At 42.1% G+C, this 15792-nt stretch overlaps 1 protein-coding gene across 1 annotated transcript; it reads left to right on the top strand.

Moving 5' to 3' along the window:
• Positions 1–6941: 6941 nt before the first annotated feature.
• myo1ha (myosin IHa) lies at positions 6942–15594 on the top strand. The gene is made up of 31 exons (XM_061673320.1): positions 6942–7076; positions 7155–7270; positions 8031–8229; positions 8317–8397; positions 8857–9036; positions 9119–9217; positions 9297–9413; positions 9494–9565; positions 9660–9779; positions 9860–9927; positions 10528–10633; positions 10704–10784; positions 10869–10960; positions 11210–11304; positions 11398–11444; positions 11670–11750; positions 11916–12021; positions 12145–12262; positions 12366–12479; positions 12720–12796; positions 12873–12941; positions 13033–13117; positions 13199–13361; positions 13450–13533; positions 13626–13719; positions 14268–14323; positions 14406–14541; positions 14612–14682; positions 15063–15160; positions 15261–15360; positions 15473–15594. The coding sequence occupies exons 1-31, from the start codon at positions 6948–6950 to the stop codon at positions 15497–15499; spliced, it is 3081 nt and encodes a 1026-aa protein (XP_061529304.1). The 5' UTR covers positions 6942–6947; the 3' UTR covers positions 15500–15594.
• The last annotated feature ends 198 nt before the right edge of the window (positions 15595–15792 follow it).

Genomic DNA, 15792 nt, shown 5'->3' with positions numbered 1-15792 from the left:
AAAAAATACAACAAAAAAAAATCTCCAAATCCACCTGATACTTACGGTTCTTATGGAACCATTTTTTTTAAAGCAAAATCTAAACAGAGAAGAAAATATTTCTGATATTATTCCAATATTTTTAGTTGCACTTGTGCGCGTCTTCAAAACTTTATAGAAAAAAAAAAGTCTTATTCAGTATGAAATATCCAGATTTGCTCCAATATGCTCCTGTCAGGTTATTCCATGAGAGCTCTGAGACCATGTGAGTCTCTTGTGGTGGCATCTCTCTCTCTCTCTCCCTGTGTGTGTGTGTGTGTGTGTGTGTGTGTGAGTGAGAGATGGTGATTTTTTTTTTTTTTTTTTTTTTTTTTTTTTTTTTTTTAAAGGGAAGTATTTGAGGATCTTTGCTTCCCGCCGTCGTGGCCGCGTCCTACTCCTCTCAGCAGTGGGAAAAAGAGCCGGGGAGGCGCGGAAAGGGAGGAGGAGGAGGAGGAGGACACAGGATGGATGAGCAGGTTCACTTAGGAAAATAGTTCACTGTGGACGTCTGTATTAAGTTTAGGCCATCACCTAGCTTTTAAACTTAACTGTACAACAATGACTCCTCTCAAGCTGAGGAATTTCTTATTTATCTCTTCTTCTATTGAATGTAATTTGAAAAAAAACAAAATTGATGCATACATGCGACACCAAATTGAGCAACTTGAGTGTACAATATACTTAAAAAAAAAATTGAAACTCATGTTCTTGATAAATGAAGGGGGGGGGGGGAGGCCAATTAAGGTATATCATGTGTTGTGTTATTTTAAAGGGCGGAGCCTATGATTCTTCCAAAATCCGCACTGACAGGACGTGCGCATCCCCATGAGAGCCCACAGATGGCGAATCGGTGTGTCACAAAGGAACAATCAATGATTACATGCATGAACGTAACGGACAAAAAAAGAAAAAAGAAAAAAAAAAGACCTCACGGAGCACAACCCAAGGTCCTAAAGCCTGCAGCGTTGTGGACGCATGCCACACCGGGGTTTCCAAACCTTGACTGAGCCAAGGTTTTTTAAATTAGAAAAAATGTATGGCACACCACCAAACACAAAAAAATGTCACAAAAATTGCAAACAGCGCACAGGTTCTTTATTTACCTTTTGCCATCCATTTAATTGCTGTGCCATTTCACTGCAGTATACGCCACTGGCCTATAGGTAGATGAACAATTACATTATTTGTAGTAAATAAATCATTTTTCAGCAAAAAAGCCATTGAAGTGAAATGCCATGATGAACTAATGCGCCGCGGCGCTTAGGTTGGGAATAACTGTCATAGCAACATTGCGCAATGGTGGCCTCAATCAGCCCTGACAGTTGGTAGACAACATTAGGTACACTCGCGCAATTTAAATACACAAACAGTATTAAAAAAAAAAAAAAGATACATATCCTCAGGTTTGACACTGTCAGTGAGTTATTGATAGAAGTTAGAACGATATGTTTATGATTGTGGTTGACGGGTTGGTAAAGGGTGAAGTCCCTACTATTTTGCACCTCTCAATTGGGTGATCAAAATATTAGATATGCATTCGATTGTGCAGCTGCACCCAATAAAATGAGCAGTGGGTGTATTTTGCACAGCCGATCATGGTCATTAGTGATAATTAGTGTAGATTGGCATGAAAAGCTTTGTCAAGTAACCAGTTTCTCCCTCCGAACGTTTTACATCGGGTTTGAAATGTTATGATGTTGTCATACAGAATTCCGCATGCAAATATATGACTTAACTTTATCGGAAATATATATATATATATATATATATATATTTGTTTTTTACATTGCATACCGTCATGTTTGCAGTTGGTATCGTGGGAAATTTCAAGTCTCGAAAAACATCAGTGATGTCGAGAGCATCTCTGTCCTGGCTACGTGTGACACATTTGGGGCCACCAGTGCATGCGAGCATGAGGACTTCCTACAGCTTAGTGACAAGAGTGACAGCTTTCCCTTCCCTTGCCTGTTCAGAAGTAATGGGCAAACAATGCGATCCCCGCCTGAGGGCTGGCCAGTGTTTGTAGCCTGTGTTTTTGTCTTGCACCAAGCGTTTACTCAAAACACACCGGCACCTCTGAGAATGAGGTCAACTCGCCACTCTAATCTCCTCTCTGGCAGAGACTACTCCATCCCCAAAAAGCAGCAGCACATCACCCAGGGTGACCCTCTGACCACCCGGGATAAGCTGCTGTCAGCCATGCTTAGCTGGAACTCAGCGTCAGTGATCTGCTAAAGCAAGGGGGTCTGTCTTCTAAGTCAGTCAGTGAGCAGGACAGTCGCTCGTTCGGTCTGACAGTCAGATGGCCGATCGACAAGTCAGTCAAGTGAGTGGGTTCGTCGGCCAATCGGCGATGCTATCGGCCTGTCACCCGGGCAGCTAATCATTCATCGTCATGTTCTGAAAGATCACAGAAAAGCTTCTTTTCTGTTCCGTTTACAGGGGTCATTCAGTGGTTTGGACCTTCGCTCGACCTTTGGTCTGAGGCAGGGTCAGTCTGGTTCACCGCTGCTGGAGAAAAAAGTCTTCCTTTTTTTCTGAGTGCTGACTTAGTGAAAAAATAGCCACTTCTCTCAAAGAGTGCATGTTAACTTTTCATGTGACACAGCGGGCACAATGTTGTCTTCTGAGGCGGCACCCGTAGGCCTCTTAATCGGCTGCTTTGGTTTTCTGTATGTATAATATTTAAAGCCCAGATTACCAAAACATATTGCTGAAACTGTCAGAATTATGTATGACATCAACGCAAGGTACTACATGTAATTAAATATATGTCTTGTTCTTTGTTAAGCAAAGCACAAATGTGTTTCGACTTCATCAAGTAACCTCTTTGACCCAACACTTTGGAACCTCCATGATGACGGGGCCCAACATTTGTTACGGGCCTCTTAAAAATTAGAATAATGGACTATGAAAGAAGCAGTGATGGGAAGAAAGACAAGAGAAGAAAGGAGGTATTTGAGAGAAGAATAAGATAGGAAGAGCGGGAGAACAAAAACGAGGGGACAAAGTGAGAGAAGAGTGCATGGGCAGCCGCGGTGAGATGTGAGTGTTATCATCAGCTCTCCTTCTCAGCATGGAATCTATAATGGGAAAATCAACCTCTCTGACTCCTGTGTAATTGGATTTGCCGGGTCTCGTGCTGAATCAGAGCCCAGTGGGCAGCACAAAGCTTGTTAAGATTGGACAAGCATTGCTGGACCTCTCAGCCAGTGGGCGGAGAGGTGGGGCAAACCAAGGTAACCTTGACAACTTCTCTGGACTGGAGCCTTCAAATAAGCCCAACTGCTCAATCATACAAGTAGTCGACTCAAAGGTTTTCAATAGTTGATCAATCGATAAGTGGGATGAACTACAGTTCGCGCTGTATGTGAGTCAGTAGAGCAAAGAAAGTGGACACCTGCGTTTCCTTGGGCGTCTGTGTGCTTAATGGCCGTTACTGGGTAACAGCAGTAAACCGTTCATTCCTCCCACCTGATCGTCTCTCCTTGCAAAATACAACAACTTCAAAGAATGATTGCTATTGTTGAGTATTCAATTCGTGGACGTGACAATGATGAGGTTTTGAATATTTGGCTTTTCTCGTGTGGCTAAAGAAGGTAGCCAAAACATTCGAAATCCCTCAGAATGATGCTTTCAATGTGTATCAAAGTGTAGCATTTGATAGGAAATGTTATAGTAACGTGACGAACTGAAGATGGTCAAATCTGATCAGTTTTCACCCAAGCAGAAAATTCATTTTGGTAGATGAGTCCTCTCATGACGATTTCTCCGACACAGCTTTGTAATGCTGCGTAATCAAGTATGTCCTGTGATGTGTCCGCCTAATCAAAGATCAGTAGCCAGACCTGGACGTTGGCACAGGGAGAGGAAGACTTGGGCTGGGGGGCGTGGAGGGTGGGGGGCTTTTTGGTATGCAATGCATTTTCGAGCACCTGATGAAGCAATAAGTTTGAATAAGAAGGGAAAATGTTGGGGGGGTTGAAATTGAGTGGTTTGGATCTTGTTTCTGCGTGGTTACCCTGCACTCAACACAGGAGTAGACACTCAGGTAAGAACTGAATAAGATATCTTGGTCCCTCCACCTCCCACGACATGAATGATTAAGCAGCCGGTGCACTGTGGCCTAAGTGTGGGTCCGGATGGGGCGGGCGCGTGCGTAGGCCTCGGCGCAGCAGCAGGAGCAGCAGCAGCACCTGCACGGCTACAGCAGATGCACTTGTGCCACTTGGACCTGACTAAATTGTTTCCCTGTTTGATTTCATGCAAGCAGACACAGGAGGACGTGCTGTTCCGTAGAAGGAAGCAAGTTTGGATCCTGATTGACAACGCAAAAATACAACTTCAGAGATGCAGGTTTGATGATTTATTGAACTACTTGGTGGGTCAGTGCAGTTTTCGTGTCCTTCGTGTTGCATTCTTTTACAAAACAGGTGTGCTTCTCATGCAGTGGAGAACTGTGGAACTGCCGATTGAGTGTTGGTAAATTGCTAGCATACTCCCTTACATCTTCCTCCCGTCCGTTGAAGGCTGCTTCTCACATGGATGAGGTCACACAGTCTCAGGCGACAATGACACTCGAGACAAGATGAGGCAGCATCTCTTAATTACAATTACAATGGGCTACGCAGCTGACGTTCCGCCGTTCACCAGATCGGGCTCGCAAATGTTTCATTCATCACAAACCGCTATCCAGTGCACTTAAAATACAGTAAAATACGGTTGAGTGCAATTTTGTTCTTATTAAACACGTTAAGAAGACAACTTTTTTTTTTTTTTTTTTTTTTTTTTTTTTATAGGGAGGGCTGGAACTGATTAATTGCATTTCCGTTCATTTCAATGAGGAAAGATGATTGGTATGTATTTACGTGCTGACTGGCAAATATTGGCTTTTTTTTTTAAATTAAAGATGCACTGAAATTCCCTCAAAAGAAGACAGCACTGAGAAGACAGACGAAAACACTGAAGTCTTTTAAACCCTAAATGAAAACCCAAAACATCAGCATGATTATGACCATTGAATTCATGAATCGTCCTCTTGACAGGAGCTTATCTGCGCATGTTATTACTTGTAATACTGTATGGCAGACCCCTAAGTCACGCTGTCCCACCATATTGTCTGCTTGTGCCGCGCCAAGAGAAGTTTCTTCCCACGAAGAAAGGGGGTGTCAAAGATACCAGACACCTCCATTGCCCCCATCACATGACCAGATTGATTCTGACGTCCCCAAAAGGGTTCCTTCAATGATATTGTTCACCTGTCTCATTGGCTTAAAGCGGGTGGGGCGGGGCGGGCAAGGGTTAATGGCGGGGACACAGGGCTGGGGCGGGGGGCAGTTCAGGGGTATTGTCCAGCAGAAGGGGCGAGAGCATATAAGGGTGCAGAGGCTGACGTGGAGGGAAAGAAAAGACTGACTAACCTCGTCTCTCCTTCCAGTGGGGCCCCCAAGCAAAGTAATGAAGGCCAAATTACAGCAAAGGATAACGAAGAACAAGCCTCTATTGTTCCCCCTCAGGGCGCACTAAATGAGTGTCACAGCAAGCAGCGGGGCAGAGGCCGTTACTGCACTATTTAGTCTGCCCCGTTGTCTCAAGACGGCCCTGTTTCAGAGCTTCTCAAATCAGACAAATACTGCGCCCATCACCCCCCCCCCCCCAAAAAAAAACCCCACCACCTCTTTCTCCAGCGTTCGCCTTCACCCTTCCTCTGTACAGCCAACCCATCCGCCCCCCCCCCCCCACCCCCACCCCTCCTGAAGTCCTCACCCCAAAATAGGCCAAATCTCCTCCATTGTGTTTCGACTGCCTAGTGTGAAATCGATTGTGACGTTAAATGTTTTCTAATGAATAATTACTGAATGGATATGCAGGGGGAATATGTGTAATGGATTGTAGACTGCATTTTAAAGACATCTTTTTTGTCTCTGCTTCGTGGTATTTACAGGACAAAAACACTTGGCCTTTCTCAGAAGAAATGAGGGCCATAGGCGAAGGATAGGGGGCAGGATGGGAGGGTGTGAAGGGCTTTGTGTCAATTAGATCCAATGGATTATCTTTTTTTAAATGTTTTTACAGAGAGAATTGAGAATCAAAGGACTTCCAAAAGAGAGAAGGAGAAAATACAAAACCAACAAAAGCTGTGAAAACCTTTGGTCCGAACGTTGGTGGTGAGAATGCAAAACAGATTGGTGGAATTTTTCCCACTATGCTTGTTGAATGCGCCGCCGCTTTTTGGGGGGCTCCCCAATGTCCCATTTGCACAGTGTGCTGCGTTTGCTTTGGTGCATCAGCCCTGGTGAAACATGCGGGCCGGGGGCCGAGGTGACCGGCGAGCTCGATGTGACGATAGCTTCGGTCCTTTCGAACATTTTGTCACACGCTACAAATATACGGGGAAGTTTTCATTATTGTCCTACAGATATGTGTCACACTTGCTGTTGGCATTTTATTTAGTCAGAAGTTGATCATATGCGTCTAAATGCATTGATTTAGAGTGGAAAAGTTAATTTTGTGAGAAGTGGCATCAGAGGTTTGAATCTCACTGTGAACCAAAAAGGTCTTCTGACCCCAACAGCAAAATATAGAAATTGTAACTGGTTGCTGGAGAGAAGTTATTCAAAGTGAGTAGCTTATATGGTGAATGAAAACAGTACACTTTAGCGGGAAATGACGAATGATGAAAGTAGCGTGTTAGTTTCTGCATTTTGACAAATTGTACCAACTTGATCTTTCTCGATACAGAACAGAATACAATATAGAAATATACTTCCATTACATATATACTGAATGGAAATGTTCCTTCAGCACTCTGGAAACACATTAATAGGATACACAGAAGGAAGTCAAGTGTGGACAACAAGAGTCCGTTTATTTCTTCTTTTATGACCTCAATGCTGGCTAATAGAATGTGCTTTGCCCAGGTGGAGATGGACATGGAGGGTGCACTTAATGCCAGGAACCAGGTTGGCATTCAGGACTTTGTTCTCCTGGATGAGACCTCAGAGGCAGCCTTCCTCAGCAACCTTAAGAAACGCTTCTCCAAGGATCTGATTTATGTGAGTGGTATACAGAACTCTCGACATTTTTTTTTTTTTTACAAATGAATGTTCTATAACTTTGACTGACTCTTTTAGACTTACATTGGCACTTTATTGGTGTCTGTAAACCCCTACAAAGAGTTGGATATCTACAATAAGGAACAGATGGATGTGTACATGGGGGTCAACTTTTATGAGCTTCCACCTCACATGTGAGTGACAAACAATTTTCGTATCATTTGCTCAATACCTGGCTCAGTGAATTTGAAAATCAATTCATTTTACTGATATGAGTTATTGAAATATTAGCACTTGTTATCCATCAAAGGGTCATAATTGTTTCTAAGAAATAAAAATTTCAAAGTAATATATGTCAAACCTTAAATGCCAAAATGGCTTAACCGTTAGCTGTCCAAAATGAAGTTTCTGTTTTCTGAAGATGCTAATTACATTTTTGGACATACATACTGTATAAATAGTTTTTTTTTTGTTTTGTTTGTTTTTTGCCCATATTGTTTAATATGCCTTTTCCATGAAAACTGACACAAATGCATCTTAGTGTCTTCAGAGTTACTTTTTGGGGGTTCCGCTACTAACTTTCCTCCATTGTCACTCAAGCTGTCTTTACTGTTAATTCCACCGGAGAGAGCCTCGTTGTGTTGCTGCAATACACCGGAGGGATCTGTCAGCTGAAGTGCCAGGATGAGACAGCCATTTTGCATTCACACAGTCGCAGACAGAGAATAAATAGTTATTTTTATGCAATATGAATGAATATTTGGGAATTTGTGAAAATGGCAGAACTATTGCATGTCTTAAATTTTGCATGGGTTTAAATTGCTATACTAGAACTTTATTTATTTATTTATTTATTTTAATCAAGTGCCTTTACCATTATTGATGAAATGTTATGAAAATGAGCCAAATAATGATTACCTTTCACCTAACATCATGACTACCGCTGGTACGTAGCTATGCCCTTGCCGACAACGCCTACCACACCATGCTGGCTGACTTCAGCAATCACTTCATCCTCATCTCAGGAGAGAGCGGAGCAGGGAAGACGGAAGCATCCAAAAAGATTCTACAGTATTATGCAGTCAGCTGTCCAAGCACCGCTCTACTAAACACTGTCAGGGACAAGATGCTCATGTCCAACCCTGTCCTGGAGGTCTTATTTAACACTCTTTTGTGCTGTACTGACATTCTCCAAAACAGGTCAGGCTTGTGTGAATTTTATGATTGTCTCTCTCCGCAGGCTTTCGGGAATGCCAAAACATTGAAAAATGACAACTCGAGTCGGTTTGGGAAGTATATGGACATTCAGTTTGATAGTGAGGTAGGACAGGTCAGAGTCACAGATGAACATTAGGTGGTTGCATACTTCCATGTTACATACTGAGAACTGTTTCTAATATTTGATCACTCTTAGAAACAGCTCTCAGTTTGGCGCAGTACTGCACAGCTCTCCGCCACTGCAGACTACTGTACATGCACAATAGTGTAGTAGACAAATATGGCAGTGTCAATCACAAGTGAGCACCATACAGGCTTTTGATGCACTTTTACACGCCTTCTGATTCACTTCATGTGTTGGATCTCTAGATTACGCTGCTTTAACTACTGTAACTTGTAACTTTCTTAATTGTTTCTTAATTGTTACATTTCCTCAGACACTGAGACCAAGAGGGGTATACAAAATCATCCACTGGACCAAAGTCTATGACATATACGCTACAGTACACTCTGTTCTTTGTGAAAGTAGTCGAGCTGCTACCTGTAGGCTCATATCCAACAGGGGGACGCAGTTGGTGGCCACATCCTGAACTACCTGCTCGAGAAGTCGAGGGTGGTGCATCAGAACCACGGCGAGAGAAACTTCCACATTTTCTACCAGCTCCTGGATGGGGGAGAGGAGGACCTGCTGCACCAGCTGGGCCTGGAGAGGGACCGCCAGCATTACAGCTATCTTACACAAGTATGTGCAAGTATGCGATCTCCGATGTTGATGCATGGTAACTGGACCGTCGCCACTTGTCACTGTGTCAACTCTCCGACAGGGAGAGTGCGCCATTGTGCCTTCCGTCAATGACAGAAATGACTGGAAGACAGTCAAAAACGCACTTCAAGTTATTGACATTGATGCAATCCACACTAATGTAAGTTAGGTAATTTTCGCCGATGCTTCGAATTGAAGTCAACAGTAATCATTTTAATGGCCTTGCGAATTGTGTGCAGCACTTGTTTGGGATTGTTGCGAGTGTTCTTCACCTGGGCAACGTTAAGTTTGAGCCTGACAGTAAAGGTCACGCCAGCCTCAACAACCAAAATGAAGAGTTGCACTGGGTCTCAAACGTAAGAAATTTACACGATATGTCACTGATGTTAAGCAAAAGAATAAATAAAAGTTTTAAAAAAAGGTCATTTCATTGCAGCTTCTTGGAGTTGATGCTAACAGTCTACAGGAAGGTCTGACATACAGGAAAATTGAAGCCAAAACAGACCAGGTGGGACTGTTAAAATCACTTTGTAAAAAAAAAAAAAAATTGTTGCACAAACCAAACATAACATGAGCTCATTGATATTTGGCTTTCTCTCAAGGTGCTCAGTCCGTTTATTCTGGATCGCGCCATCTATGTAAGGGATGCCCTGGCCAAGGCCATTTATGGGCATACCTTCACCTGGCTGGTAAACAGGATCAATGCGTCCATGGAGAACACTGTGAGCTAGTGAAAATAGCGACATTTTTGCCAAACAGGACGACACTGTGCAACATTTTCTTCTTCTTTTTTTCATTTCAGGATCCGTCAAAGAAAACTGTCATTGGACTTTTGGACATCTATGGTTTTGAAGTCTTTAATATCAACAGGTATGTCACTTGCCGTCCTTGTGCGTCACAGATAAGATTTTATGTATATTTAAGTTATTATTTATGTATTTACTGTGTTTATACATACAGTATGTGAATGTGAATGGGTTTTTTTTTGTGCCCCTGTGATTGAATTGACCTAAATATCTAGATTAACAAAGTAAAACATGGAAAAACCAAAGATAAAATCCTTTATTGTCATTGTAAACACTGTCAAATGTTACAGCAAACAGAATGAATTTCACTTTAGCAGCACTCTCAAATTTAGAAGCTCTTTAAGGGCAAAGTGCAAAGAAAGTAGGTAAGATCATGTTTAAATATGTAATAAAGGTAAAACCAGAAAAAAAAGTAATGAATGTGACAGAGTATATAGTAATTATGTTTCACCCTGCATTGTAGAAGTCAACAGAGAGTCCTATTTTAATAAGGCATTACTTAAAGGGTTAGAGTTAGGGTTAGCATGTTGTACATATTGCAGCACCGGTATGTATGGTGAATTCATCTCCCACATATTGGAGATTTTTTTGGAAATGTTTTTAAATTGAGATTCAAATGTAATACCATGCGTAATTATCTTCCGCTCGTGTCTTTTCCCTTCAGTTTTGAGCAGTTCTGCATAAACTACTGCAATGAGAAGCTGCAGCAACTTTTCATCCAACTCACGCTCAAGGCAGAGCAGGAAGAATACGAAGCGGAGGATATTGAGGTCATAAAAGTTGCGTTAACGTTGGTTTGATGTTGAATGGTGTTCCATTTCACACTTTTGTTTTCCTCAGTGGGAGCCGGTGCAGTTCTTCAACAACAAGATCATCTGTGACCTCGTAGAGGAGCGACACAGAGGGATTATATCAATCCTGGTATGCGCCTCCTCGGATAAACATAAAATCCTGAACTCGATGGGAGATGAAAACGATTCCGCACTAATGAATCTGACCCTGCAGGATGAGGAGTGTCTCCGACCAGGAGAGGCTACAGACCTCACCTTCCTGGAGAGACTGGAAGAAAAAATGGGGACTCACCCTCACTTTGTCTCGTGAGTTCAATTCCTGCCGAAAGGTCGCGTTATCAGTGTTTCGTTAAGAATAATAAGTCATGATTGTAGTGCAGTTGTTTCATAGGGACTACAGTCATGCATGTCTGTGGAGATCTCAGCTTCGATTGATTCATTTTTCAAATAAAACAAATGCAAATGTACTATTCAAACTTCACTTAGCAATGATCTGCTCTCTGGAGGCTGGTGAAGATCTTCTTCTGTCCCCATCCTTTTCCTCTTGGTACACAGACACAAGCTGGCAGACAAAAAGACACGCAGGACGCTGGAGAGAGGCGATTTCCGTCTCTTGCATTATGCCGGAGAGGTCACCTATTGTGTTGTGGGTAAATTCAAGCGCAACCTATTTCTTAGCCCTCAAAATGTAAATACTGTTTTAACCTGGTCAAAAATGTCATCATTTGTTATTCATTTTGAAGGTTTTCTGGACAAAAATAATGACCTCCTATATAAAAATATTAAAGATGTAAGTATACAATGAGATTTTATTGTTCATTTTTTTTAAAGTTGAAAACTCATGATTTTTTTTTTTTGGGGGGGGGGGGGGAATATGAACAGACATGTTTAATAATACATTATTTAAACAGTCAAGTCAACATCATGGTGCATTTGTGTGTGTGTGTGTGTGTGTGTGTGTGTGTGTGTGTGTGTGTGTGTGTGTCTGTGTCTGTGTTCTCCCACCTTCTCCTAGTTGATATGTCAATCAAAAAACGCCATTGTGAGGCAGTGCTTCTCCTGCATGGACCCAGACAGCAGGCGAAGACCAGAAACTGTAAGTTCTCCCGTGTTCACCATCGCACTGTCAAACACAGTGTCACATCACTCAGATTAAGTTCAGTAACTTCTGTCAGTGGCAGTGTGAAATCTCATCTTCAAGCCATGTGCACCCGACAGATGAACTGTTGAATCGGGATTATAAACCGCGTTCTGTGTATAGGTGGCCACCCAGTTTAAGAGCAGCCTGCTGAAGCTGACAGAGATCCTCGTGGCCAAAGACGCCTGGTACATACGTTGCCTCAAATCCAATGAGTCCAAGAAACCAGGTACCTTTATTAAAAGTGTTTTTTTTTTTCTTCAATTTATTTATTTATTTTTTTAAATGCAGATGCAAGATGTTTTTTTTTTTGTTTGCTTTTTGTTTTTTCACTTAACCTCCTCCGACCCAGGACAGTTTGATGAAGCTCTGATCAGACACCAGATCAAATATTTGGGCCTGATGCAGCACCTGAGAGTCAGACGTGCTGGTTTCGCTTACAGGCGGAAGTATGAGGTGTTTTTACAGCGGTATGAAGCGACACAAGGCTCGGACATTATGCTTATCACAAATCCACGGTTCCTTGTATAACATACAGTATATGCTGATGCATATATATGTCACATTGAACAGTTATAAAGCTCTGTGCCCAGCCACCTGGCCACATTGGAGCGGCGAACCCGCTGACGGCGTCTTGGTGCTGGTTCAACATCTGGGCTATTTTCCAAATGAGTACAAAATGGGAAGGTGAGAAAAGTGTCTTCATACAGAAGTCACCTCATGTCGTTTGTTGGCCTGAGTTTAGCTGTGATTATAGCATGCATTCCCAGTGTCAGGCTAAGAACCTTTTTATTTTTTGTCCAGAGCTGGATTAATCATAGGTATTGTATTGTATTCCGTCACCTTTTAAAACGCTTAACTTAAAAAAAAAATAAATAATAAAATAAAATAATTTTTTTTTTTTGTTTTTTTTTTTTATACAACTAGAACCAAAATATTCATCCGCCATCCAAGAACGCTTTATGCCACTGAGGACGCTTTTGAAAAGTGTAAACATCAACTCGGTGGGAGCCAACTCACTATAATTAACATCTGGTCATCACCAGTTGCACATTGAATGAATGCTTCTCGATATTTCAGCAACAAGACTGCAGGCCAAATACAAAGGCTACCGGGCAAAGGGCGTGTTCAGAAAACAGAAGGAGGCCGGTGAATGAGATGCTCACTCCAGTCATGAGTGATTTACATCTAGGGTAAAGCTTAATGATCTCACTTTCTTTTTATGTTCGATGCCCCTCAGCAACAAAGATTGAGACGTGCTGGAGAGGAGTGCAGGCAAGGAAGGAGAGAGACAAGAGAGCGTGGGCTGTCAAAGTCATTAAGCAGTAAGAAAACAAGCTGAGAATCACGTACAGCTCAGCTCAAGGGAAAGGGAAACTTTCATCTGGACACCATTTTACTTTCAGATTTATCAAAGGTTACATGACTAGAGGGCAAGCAAAAGTCACGGACAACTCTGAGTATTTGGTCTTTGTGAGGCAGAATTACCTGAACAGGCTCAAAGACAACCTGCCGAAGACAGTTTTGGATAAAAGCACTTGGCTATCTCCGCCACACGTGCTGGCCGAGGTATACGGAAACAACATCGACGCACAAATCGAGTGCATGTTATTTGGCTGCGCGCCAGTTAACCTTTGCTTGTTCTTCCCTGCTGCAGACGTCAGAACTACTTCGGAAACTGCACTACCGCCTCATGGTGCGGAAATACGTAAGAGGAATCACAACCCAGAAAAAAACACAGGTAACACATGAGTCTAACACGTAAAAATACAATTAGATTTTTTTTTTTTTTTTTTTTTTTTTTTCACTTTTTGCATTTTCCTCCTCTTTTAGCTTCAGATGAAGTTCATTGCCAGCTCCATGTTCAAGGGGAAAAAGGAAAGTTATCCCCAAAGTGTTGCCCAACCTTTTGTGGACACCAGAATCAGTGAGTGTCAGATACATATTCTTACATATTGCATACATGTCTTCTAAAATTCTTCAGACAGGTTCTGCTATCATAACGTGACTTGTGGAAACAATTAGTCCATCCAATAATTTTCTTGCCCATGTCGCTTGGGCAAGAGGCGGCTACACCCTGGACTCGTCGCCCGTTAATCGCAGGGTGCAAATGGACAAACGATCTTTCCCACTCTTATTCGCAGAATTTAAAGCAAGATCTGCTCTTTAATCCAGCCCACAAAGCTTTTACATGATCAAGAGTCACATGACATTTGTTACATATTTTTCCATTGCAACATTTCAAAATGTATATTCATTTTTTATCCCATTTAAATGATGAACTACTTGGTGAGTTTTTTTTTCAAATTCCAAGTAGTAATACAAAAGTAGCAAGATATCAGCTCCACTCTTCCACAACTTCATTGATGCTTTATTAAAATAAATGCGCAGTATGCTCTGCAGTTTAGAAAATCAACATCTCCAGACACTATTTGAGGAAATAAGGCAGACGTCTATGAACAATTATCTTTTTAGGTGATGAAGATATTAATGTGAGGGTCCTGCAGATGCTTCCAAATGAGCACATCAAGGTAAATCACATTTTTTTGGTTTTCATCTCTGACCGACTCACATGAAATCAACTCTGCCGTGTTTTCACGCATGTTTTTGCAGTACAGCGTCCCGATGATTAAATACGACAGGAGTGGTTTCAAAACGAGGCCGCGACAGCTCATCTTCACTCAGGCGGCGGCCTACATGGTTGAGGAGGCGAGGATCAAGCAGAAGATTTTATATACCGCGCTTAAAGGTCACCATTGTTGTCACCTACTCACCGTCCTTTACGATTCAGCTGTTCAACTCTTACGTTTCCGTTGTAGGGATTTCAGTCAGTAATTTGACAGACAGCATCGTTGTGTTACACATAACATGTGAGGACCCCAAAGAGAAGGTACACCTATTGATCTACTCGGTTAATATTATATAAGCTTTACAGTCATCTGTTGATGTATATCGAGGTTCACTTTTAGCGGCTTCACTGAATCGCAGATTTTTTTCTTTTTTTCTTTTCTTTCTCAATTTTCAGGTAATTATGTTTATTATTGTGATTGTAGTTTGCAGTGGTGCAGAACTGCGCTGCAGCGTACTGATAGTTTTTAGAACATGTTGGTTACCATAAAGATAAAATGACTATCGCAACATAGTTAAACACAGTTTGTTTGAACACAGCTCGGATCTCAAGATTGTGCATGTGTACCTAATGTTGTGGCCAGGGAGTGTATCGGACGGTGTCACTTCTTCTGACGTGATAAATGAGTGACACTGTTTCAGGGAGATCTTGTACTGCAATGCAACCACTTGTTTGAGCTGGTGACCAAACTCAGCATCATTGCTAATAAACAGAACGTGGTCAGGGTGCTTCAGGGCAGGTAAGTCAGAAAATGCCATGCTAAAGAGTGGATTCATAATGATACAATATGCAGCATATGTATGCTAATCAAAATATCTTGTGTTTGCATCGGTGTGCAGCATCAAAATAGAAATTCAGGCTGGGAAAGAGAGCGCAGTAGAATTCAGCACAGGCCCGGAGCCGATGGTGTACAAGGCCAAGAATGGACACCTCATGGTGGTGCGTTCACTGTCGTCATCATGACAAACTTTCATCGGATAAATGACATGATGCTTTTGAGTTTCAGGCAGGGAAAGTACTTAGCTGAATCACACAACTTTTGCCACTTCAGGTTGCCACTCGGGCCAGGCCGAGGTAACACGAGGGGCAGAGGAGACACAAAAGAGGCCCCTGCATCTTTCATGGGAGATGCCCCAAAGCTGGCTCAACATCGCCACGGGATACACGTCCAGCCAGACTTTTAAAAGCACTTTAGGATGAGCCTGTTTGATGAACGACATCATCTTAATGATTACATTGACATTCATACCATCAAACATACTTTACAAGAGGTATTAATAGAACTATATATGAATGGTTGAATACTGAGAAACGTTTCTATTTCCATGTTGCTAAATAAGGTTAGAAACACTTCCCAGTGTAATTGATTGC

The sequence above is a fragment of the Phycodurus eques genome, chromosome 3, assembly GCF_024500275.1.
Source record: "Phycodurus eques isolate BA_2022a chromosome 3, UOR_Pequ_1.1, whole genome shotgun sequence".
NCBI classification, from domain to species: Eukaryota; Metazoa; Chordata; class Actinopteri; order Syngnathiformes; family Syngnathidae; genus Phycodurus; species Phycodurus eques.
The sequence above is the reverse complement of the archived record's forward strand: the minus strand, read 5'-3'. Positions and strand labels throughout refer to the sequence as shown.

Bases quoted from the DNA above. Each gene is read 5' to 3' on its own strand.
- myo1ha (XM_061673320.1), top strand. From the start codon at position 6,948: ATGGACATGGAGGGTGCACTTAATGCCAGGAACCAGGTTGGCATTCAG. The intron at 11,751-11,915 runs GTAAGTTCTCCC...TTCTGTGTATAG, and splicing joins GCAGGCGAAGACCAGAAACT to GTGGCCACCCAGTTTAAGAG. The intron at 13,118-13,198 runs GTAAGAAAACAA...TTTTACTTTCAG, and splicing joins GCTGTCAAAGTCATTAAGCA to ATTTATCAAAGGTTACATGA.